This window comes from Neltuma alba, unplaced genomic scaffold (assembly GCF_004799145.2).
Source record: "Neltuma alba isolate B1F8T4 unplaced genomic scaffold, ASM479914v2 tig00011454_pilon, whole genome shotgun sequence".
Taxonomy (NCBI): domain Eukaryota; kingdom Viridiplantae; phylum Streptophyta; class Magnoliopsida; order Fabales; family Fabaceae; genus Neltuma; species Neltuma alba.
Genome location: NW_021636129.1, coordinates 61,095 through 70,619, shown reverse-complemented (window position 1 = coordinate 70,619; position 9,525 = coordinate 61,095). Strand labels below are relative to the sequence as shown.

General features: G+C 36.9%; 2 protein-coding genes across 4 annotated transcripts; one reads left to right on the top strand and one right to left on the bottom strand.

Moving 5' to 3' along the window:
• Window positions 1-933: 933 nt before the first annotated feature.
• LOC114713715 (uncharacterized) lies at window positions 934-3,930 on the bottom strand. 3 transcript variants are annotated; one of them, XR_003737374.1, is made up of 3 exons: window positions 2,333-3,930; window positions 1,391-1,543; window positions 934-1,066 (listed from the first exon to the last, which is right to left on the bottom strand). XR_003737374.1 is itself a non-coding variant. In XM_028898397.1 (1 exon), exon 1 carries the CDS (start codon window positions 3,715-3,717, stop codon window positions 2,434-2,436), a length of 1,284 nt encoding a protein of 427 aa, XP_028754230.1. In that variant the 5' UTR covers window positions 3,718-3,930; the 3' UTR covers window positions 2,203-2,433. The 3 variants fall into 3 exon arrangements, 1 of the variants encoding a protein (XP_028754230.1); XR_003737375.1 differs by lacking the exon at window positions 1,391-1,543; XM_028898397.1 differs by lacking the exons at window positions 934-1,066; window positions 1,391-1,543 and having other exon boundaries at window positions 2,203-3,930.
• A 1,694-nt stretch (window positions 3,931-5,624) lies between these two features.
• LOC114713717 (3-hydroxyacyl-[acyl-carrier-protein] dehydratase FabZ-like) lies at window positions 5,625-8,746 on the top strand. Its single transcript, XM_028898399.1, has 4 exons — window positions 5,625-5,951; window positions 6,049-6,109; window positions 6,484-6,628; window positions 8,260-8,746. The coding sequence occupies exons 1-4, from the start codon at window positions 5,723-5,725 to the stop codon at window positions 8,515-8,517; spliced, it is 693 nt and encodes a 230-aa protein (XP_028754232.1). The 5' UTR covers window positions 5,625-5,722; the 3' UTR covers window positions 8,518-8,746.
• Window positions 8,747-9,525: the final 779 nt, after the last annotated feature.

Here is a 9,525-nt window from a genome sequence, read left to right as displayed (position 1 = left end):
AATCTTTCAAAAACTTCATAAAGTTATTGATTTTTATGAATCGCATGAGAAAATAAATCATAACAAAAATGAATAAAAAAATTACAAATACATTATTAAGATCACTTCAAGGCATAAAGCCTCTTGACCATATTGAAATATTTAATAATTTGAAGGCCACAAGGTCAATTCACTTATTCTACAAGAACACATGCAGTACCACCATACAGTCAGCTTGGCAAGTCTCATTAGTTAATTTTTGATGCGATCGTACAAAGATGAAGTATGCATCCATGGCAGGCACGATGTAAGGTCTCTAAACTTGAATATCGTGAACTGCTTCAAGTTTCTCGACTTTCAAACACAAGATAACACCAGTCAATTTGAAAAAACCGGAACATAACACCATGATATGTAACAAACAATTTGTGATGCACCTGCTAACACAGACTAAACTCCATTTATACCTTCAACAGCTAGGCCAATTTTATAGGATTCTAATCCAGTAGTGGGCTCCAGAAGTCACCCAGCATTTACACAGCATCATGGGACAGAAGAGTTTGAAGTTTGAAGGGAAACCTATGAAGTACTAACGTGCAAGAAGAAAAGTTGAGCCGCCAAACTTACATATATATATATATATATGTATAGAGAGAGAGAGAGAGAGAGACTAAACATGGTAAATCTCCACACAAGTGTTGTATTCAAGTCCTGATTCTTAAAACTTTCACTTCTAAAGAAAAACACAGTAGACATCATTATATATTTGAAATACCATTCATCATGATCTTCTAAAACGAATGACTGAAAAAATGAATCGTAAAATTCAAAATGCTCATGTTGAAAAGAATTCACTCTAAATCCAGGTTGAAAAATATAGCTATTTATTCTAACGCCTGTAAGCATCTCATTAGTGTCTTGTGTTGATGTTGGTCTCCAGCACACTACCAGGCCAAAAAACAAGTGCGTTAGGGCTTTGCATAAAGAGCAACATATCACAGGGTAGAAACTAGACTCTGCCATTGAAGCTACTGCTGTCAGCATACAAACAGCGGTTGCACAGATTACTCATTCAAACTGGAAAATTCTAGACCAAAAAGAGCAGTATAAAACGGAATTCAGTCAGTCTAGGGTGAATTGGTCTTCACGGTGTCTTCTGCCTTGTTCTAACGACAATAACTTTGTAAACATCATATTTTATAATGATCTTGCCAGTATCCAACAAACAATTAAAGTTCACAAGGGATTCTCAAGACCTAAAGTGAAGAGTCTGAAGGTGCTAAACCACCAAAACAAAAACCATAGACTGTAGAACTGATTATCAGTAACATCTAGGGTTCAGATATAGGTTGGGGTCATCCTGTAAACGCACAATTGTGAATTATTATTAACACTGAATGAGCAAACTCACCTCATTCATAGATCTATCCTAGGTCACAGACTATAATCTTCAGAGGTCGAGGACTGAGGATAACAATGCTGGTTTTGGTGAACTGTGACAAATAACCCATTCGATAAATATCTTCACCTTGGTATCTTGAATGGCAAAAGGAATCCAAAATGCCTATGTTTGGCACACCGGGATCAAATCGCTAGGAGCCATTGGATAACATAACTTTGGATAGTATTTCATACCACGAAGACAAAAAAATTGAGGGAATCTTGCGCCCTAAGTTACTAAGCTTCATAAACTTCTATAGAATGCCATTCACATCCTTCATAAGACAATTGGAAATTGTCATAACAAACATGAGAATCTTAGATACCATATTATCCTCTTGTACTACGATATCGACGACACCAGAGAAAATAAATGGCTCCCAAATAGGAGCAATAATGGATATAACACAAAAAAACCAGAAATTTAAGAGAATCAAGATCCTGATCAGCAAAATGAATTTCTAAAATGACTAAGTCAATTATGGAGTTTAAATAAGGAGGAGGCAAAAAAGACTTCATCTTTACCAGACAACCAGTATTATATAGGACTTGCAAACATCGCTCCGTGTATTCGAAGATAACATCTGAACTCCAAACAGGTTACTAAAACCCAGAAAAAAAATCATCAGCAAAACCAATCTAAAGCAAATTATGAATCATAAGAACGCCCATTCAATGTACTCAATCAATACAGAGTACAACAATTCAAATAAAGTAAAGCAACATATAGAATTGCACTAAGAATGTGCAATAAAATCAAGCAAAGGACACCAATGAAGCAAATGATAGCAAATAAGTCAAGACTAAAGAACAACGTCAAAACAACTAAATATTCATTCGGGATAAAGAGGAAAAAATATGTAACTTAAAAAGGAACAAACTATCGGTCTATGATACAAGCCTGAATTCTTACAGTATGAAGCCTAGAGAAAACACTCTCGATCCGCTACTGATTTACTCACTATACAGCAATCATCATCTTCTTCACAAGCACATTTTGTGCCTTTCCCCCAATCACTTTGAGACCAAAAGAATTTCAGGTTTCTTCGCTTTGCTGGGTGTGTTAGCATTTGATGACGCATTTGCAGTTGCAGCCACTGCCTTGGCAGACTCCCGAGCCCTCTTATCGAGCTGTATGAGACTCCTTGAAGCCAGAATTGCCTGCGGCACCAAATCATGAGAGGCCCTCGCGTATAAACATCTTACTGCAACTGAGGCAGAATCCTTGACCTCCTGAGAGTTCAATGGGGCCAACAAGCAGTGCCCCAGGATTCTCAACACTGGCTGCAAAAGCTCCCAAGGAAGTGGAATTCTGGCCCCTTTGGAAGATTCAGGAGCAAAATCATACCTCTGAATAGCCAAATTTTCCATCTCTTTCGTGACTTCCTCTTCAATTTCATCCTCCTCCTCCTTCAAATCCAGACCATTGGAAAGCCCGTTAGCGTTAATTTCCTCCCCACCATCAAACTCTCCCTTACAGGGACAATCCTGCCCAGCCCAACCAGCAGCAAATTGGCAAAATTCAAGCTTAGACCAACTAGGCATCTGGGAGATCTGCTTGTAGTAACAATCAAGCGCGACCCCAACAATGCAAGCCCTTTTGGTCGATTTCACCGCAACCATAGGCTCAAGCGGAGCAGACATAACCCCAACGGAAGGCCTAGTTTGGTTAACCCCATTACCACCAGGTTTCTTCATCGGCGTGTGGTAAATAGAAGGCTGCGACAGATCCGGAATTGTAACCACAACAGGTTTTCCCCCACGAGATTTGGTCTCAGAAGCATAGAGAGCCAAGAGAACAGCCTCGAAGCCAGACAGAGAAGGAAGCGAAGTTGAATCGGAAGAGGAATTGTGGATTCGAGTGAGGTAGAGACCACAGAGAAGGGGCAGATACGAAAGAACGACGAGACGGAGATGTGGGTCAGAGGAAAGGAAGGTATCGTAAAGCCAGTGGCAGAGGGGATCGGAACCGGCGCCAGATTCAGGGGAATAGAGAGAATCAGCGACGGCGGAGTAGGCAACGGGGGAGGAGAGGAGAGAGAGGGCAGGGCGGTCAGAATCGGCGAGGGTCATGAGAGAATCAGAGGAAGAAGGAGGTAGGATGTTGGCGAGGGCATGGATGCGAGAGCGGGCCTTGGAAATAGATTCCCACCAGGAGTGCATTGGGTCGTCGGCGGCGGTAGCCGTGGTAGTGGTGGTGGTGAGGGAGGCAGATGGAGTATCCCTGAGGGGATTAGGGGTGGAGGAGGAATTGGAGGAAGAGGGGGAAGAATTGTGGTTATTGAGGTGGAAATTCATGGCGGAGGAAAGGAATTCCACCTCCTCACTCACCGAGAAGGGAAGAAGGAAAGATAAAGAAGGATTCCTTGGAAGAAGATCTTTTTGACTGGTTGACTATAGCATGTATATAGAGAGAGTGATACAAGTGCCAACGGCAAGTCGGAGACTTAGTTGGAGGAAGGAGGAGGCGAAAAAGGAAACCGCAAAAGCAGAACTCAGAGAAGGAGAGAGAAACGAGACGAGGAGTCCGTATTTGGTATTCTGGGCCGGATAGGAAGCTGGCAATGGGCCCCCTTGCTGTTATAGCATTGTAGACTTGTAGCTATGTTTGTTGGGTTAGGCAATGTATTGCTATTTTAAATTTTAATTATGTTCGCATGGTGTTGCTAATGAAGCTGGCAAAGAAAAAATGGTATTGCTAGTGAAGTGCTGCTCTGGTCTTGTTTACAGAGTAAAAAAATTTTTCGTTTCTATTTATAGAACAGAAAGAAAATTTTTATATAAACATATATCTTTACTCTTTTATTTATTATTGTGTTAACTTTGTTCTCATGAGATATATTATATATTAAATAAAAATAAAGTTGAATAGTTATTAAATTTTAAATGAGAATTAGTAAAGTTTAAGATTTTTACTAGTCCGTGTAAAACATGTTAGAAATGACCTATAAATAAGACCAAAAGAGTATTGAAATGTCTGTTTTAACAATGTATTACTAATAAAATGTAGTGAATAAATACATTAAAGCCGTGGATCACTGAAAATTAAAAGCTACTCCTCTGGTCTTATTTATAAGGCAAAGAAAAAAGAGTTTTTTTATCTTATTTATAAGTCACTTCATTAAATTTTTACCATAAATGTACTATATTGTCCTTTATTTGTTATCGTGTATGTAGTTATTTTTTTGAAAAATGTATATATTAAATAGGGGTCAAGTTGAAAATTTGTTATATTTTAATGAAGAGTTAATGCAGTTTAAAGTTTTTCTTGGTCTATGTAAAATATGTTAGAAGTGCCTTATAAATAGCATTAGATGAGTAACTTTTTTTTTTTTGGTATTATAATGTCAATATAATTTAATGGCTCGATAATTATCATTAACTTTCGCCGTTGAGAGTCATCGGGAAGAGATTCTGAACTTCTTTTTTGAGTAGGGAGGAATATCTCTATTTAATTCTTTCTCCATTTCCTCTCTATTTATTATTTTTACCATTAGATTAACATCCAAAGATTTAATATATTATGATATTATTATAATATTAATTAAATAAAAAAAATATAAGCAGTCAGAAATTAATATGGATACATTAATTTTATAGATTTTTATTAAAACATTTCACAATTTTTTTTGTCTTTTTATCCTGTGTTGTCTGATTTTAAAATTATTTATATATTTTTTTATTATTTAATGTTATAATATTGTTATAATATATTAAATCTCAATCATCATTGGTTATTAATCTAATAGTAAAGATAATAAATAGAGGAAAGTGGAGAGAAAGTTAAATAGAGACGTTTTTTCTTGCTTTTTTGAGTGGGGGCATTTGTGTTAACTTCAATGAAATTTGAAAATCTTATTTTGGAATCTCACACTTTTCACAACCTCTTTAGTCTTCAGTATTTTGGAATTTTCTTATTTTTTCCCTAATTATTATGTTTAACTGGCCATCTGTTTGGGGAAAAGATTTTTAGGTAATTTTTTTTCTTTGTTTTTTTTTTTTCCACCTCATAACAATTTCCCAAAGCAAATGACCCATGGCCAAGGGAACATTTGTCAACGTCGGATCCTGAATAACCGACCCGTCTAGCTGAACTGCTGTCACCTAATCTGCCCTTCTCCTTCATTTTCTTCGATTGAGAAATTAAAGAAGGGACAGTGAAATCTCCGTCCAAAGGCAGACGCTTGTTTTGGGTTCTCTTTGTTTCTCTCGCCCTTCTTCCTTCCCTTTCGATAAATGCAGCTACACCTATAACACTTCCAAGACCCAAGCAAGCAAGCACGCTCGGTGAAGAAGCTCAACAATGGCAAGTTCTGCTTTGTCTAACGCCTTTCTCTCTCCTACTTCCCCAAATTCTCACCCTTCCACTTCGCATCGTCCCAGATGCTCAGCTCTCAGATTTTCGAACCCGGGATCTCTGTCTGTTCGGGCCAACCCTCTGAGAGTGACGGCGGCTAAAAGACGATTCACGACGTTTTGTTCTTCGGATGCTGCAAATGTTCCAAAAGAAGATGATAAACCCATCGAATTAAGTAGGCATTCTCTTTCTTTTCTGCTTTCAGGAATGAACTGACTCCTTCACTTTCTCATCTTGCTGATCAACTTGTTTTCGGTGTTCTGCTGCTTCAGAGTATCCAGCATTTCCGACGGTATTGGATATCAACCAGATTCGTGACATTTTGCCCCACAGGTGACCGAAATCTTTGGTTTTCTGACATTCTTTTGTTGTTGATCTTTTATACTGCAACCATATTTTGGTTATCCAAACAAACTTTTGTATATCACTTTAAACGAAAAGCTTTAACTTGTTGCCATAGTCAAACAATATTTGATTCTCTAAAGATTGCACAGTATTATTCTAGTAACTATAGAATGATGTCATTGGAACGAAATCGTACTCATTAGCATCAAGGTAACAGAGAGAATATCCGAAGGGCTTGGCTGATACCGGTCATATTTGAGGATCAAACTGGGGTTTGGTCTTATTTTTTGTTAGAGCCAGTAAGCCAGGTCTTGTTGTTTCTTGCCCCTGATTGTTCTTTGTTTTCTGTGGTTGTGCTTTAGGTTTCCGTTTCTTCTAGTTGATAGAGTGATCGAATACAATCCAGGAGTTTCTGCCGTGGCTATAAAGAATGTAACAATAAATGACAACTTTTTCCCCGGGCATTTCCCAGAAAGGCCGATTATGCCTGGTGTTCTCATGGTTGAGGTAAAAATCATGCTGGCGATGATTCTTTACTTGCATATCTATTTTTGTTGGTATTTCTCACATTTTTTATTTGTTATATTAGCTGCATGTTAACATATGGTAATTTAAGTATGCACATCCTTAGTTGTATGCCCAATTAATCAATTGAAAAAAATGGCATGCCTAGCCGCAATCGTCAGTTTATTAGGGTTTTGTAAAAGTACATTTCTGAGATTAGTCGGAGAAGATATATTAGTTTGTAATTGTATAGCATTCAAGGTCACGGTATCCACTTGACTTATGATTTTGGATTTGAATATATATATGGAGTTATAGATTGATTATTTGATTGATATTTGATACCCTCATTTGAATGAGTTCATGTTCATTTATTCTCTATTGGTTGTGAAAATCATATTTACGGCTAACAAAAAAAAAAAAGAAGTAGATATCATATCATTAATGATATCTTTGCATCATCTCTTTTCCGGTGCAACAAAGGGGCAAAAAAAAAAAGAAAAGAAAAATCTTTGCATCATAAGCATGCAATGATGGATGTACTTAATGATTGAAACATAGTGTGCCCCTGGCATTAGTCCTAGAAAGCTAATATCACAATTATATCTTGATTGACTACAGCAATGTAGCCTTTAATTTTCTTTTTTAAAAAAAAAAAAACTGGATCTTGAAAATCAGTTATCTGTAAACCTGTTGAACTTTTGAATTGAATACCAGCATTTATCACTTCTTAGTTAGCTGACATGTTGAAAACCTTTTTTGTTTTTTTTTTTTTTTCCTGCCCCCTATCTAGGGTGAGAGATAGTAATAGAAATCACTCTGGGGTCTTCTCCTAAAAGATTATGCCACTAGTATATGGTTCTGTGGCATGGTATGAGAACAGATTTCTTTGAAACTGCAACTAGTTCTTGGTCATACTCAAGATCCTATATTTTGGACTCAATAAATGCAGTACAATGTTGGAAACAACAGCCAATAAGCCCTACAAGTGTCTTTCAACCAACACATGCTTTCTGACAGAAGTACAGAAATTATTGTTTGATGTAAATTGTCATGGCAATTTACCGTAGCAAGAATTGTGAGATTTCATTTCAAATAAAGAAATTAAGTTCACAACTTGCAAACAACAAAATCAGTCTTAATGGTAAACCCATGAAAATTTACTTTGGAGGCCCCGGAAACCCCAGTTCAAAACTTAGAAATTTCAAAACTAGGAAAGCTCACCTTTCTGCAAATTGATGAAAAAGCCAGTTCTATGGGATTACCTCTTAGCGAGCTTTGCAGAAAATGCAGATTTCATTGGCGAATTATGCTGGAAAGTGTACTTTACATGTCTCTATGTGTTAACACGATCTATCTTTTGTAAATCAGTCCATTTAAAGTATTTTTATTTATTTATTTATTTTTGATATCCTCAGATAGACATCTCGTGATATAATTAGAGTTTAAATTTAAGCAGCATTCTTTATTAAGAACATCTTCCACCATTGTCCACATTATAACTATATCTCTTGCTTGCACATCTGATAGGAGTGTTGGAAAAAAACAAAGAAAAAGGAGAAGTTCTTTTCGTAGAACACTCTATGTAATATGCTTTGAAACAGGTAATTAAGGTGAGTGGTATTTTAATGCAGGCAATGGCTCAAGTTGGTGGCTTGGTCATGTTGCAACCTGAAGTGGGAGGTTCTCGTGAAAATTTCTTTTTTGCTGGAATAGACAAAGTCCGGTTTAGGAAGCCAGTGATTGCAGGAGATACCTTGGTTATGAGAATGACACTTGTTAAGCTGCAAAAGCGATTTGGGATAGCAAAGATGGAAGGGAAGGCTTATGTTGGAGGTGAAGTTGTATGTGAGGGCGAGTTCTTGATGGCTACTGGGAGGGGGAGCGAATAAATAAAGATACACTGCCCACTAAACTTGGATCTAATTTTGTTGAGTCTCTTGTGCAACTCTTCGGATTGAACCTTACATTTCCATGTATCGTCTGAAAATTTTGTGCTTTTTAGGTATTATCATGGTTGTTTAATGCTAGATTATCCTTCACATGAACAATTGGACTAGTCTAGACAGGGTTGACGGAAGAACATAATTGCACTTAACTTTCAATTCTCTTATTCTGAGTTACTTCAACGTATTCATCGTGGCAAAAAGTTATCTGGACACTTTGTTTTTCCATCTTGGTTGGAACTGTAATCTTCATTGACCCTTGTGCGTGCAGTGGGAAGAACTTGGATATACTTTTTCGCTTTGGTTTGCCATCAAATTCTTTGATCTGAAATCGACATTTTTAAATATTTTTCAAAGAATCAATTCTGTTGCCATTTTGTAAATGATGTCCACGCTCTATGTCTATTGGCAAGTCTAATGGAAAACATTAAAAAAAAAAAAAAGAATTACAATAGGATCTTAGAAACGAAAAATAATCATTAACAGGCTCTAATAACAACTTAAGTAACTTGTAATGATGAAATTAATGTAATAAAAAGACAAAATGTCAGTCTCTACATACAAATAATCTAATGTCATCTAGATTCTTAAAAGGGTAATCAGGATCAGATTCTCCGGTTACGAGATTGATTGCCTCTACTAACGACCTGAACGAGATTGAATCTCTAACCTCTCATTTACTGGGAAGCTTTTATATCATTATGATATTGGGTGATTAGAGTCTAAACGTGTGCCTGGTAGAGCATTTTGGGAGTGGTACCGCTGGTTGAGGCTTAAACTAATGTTTTGATTCTCGATACACCAAATGTGCACCAAGTGAGCTTTTGATGCAAAAGCCGCATTGCCTCAAAAGCCAAAAATTTTTGCCTTTTCATCCCATACACCGCCGAGAGAGAAAATAAGATAGCGAGAATAGATAAAATTTCTTCAAAATACCCAATAATTTGATGCTTA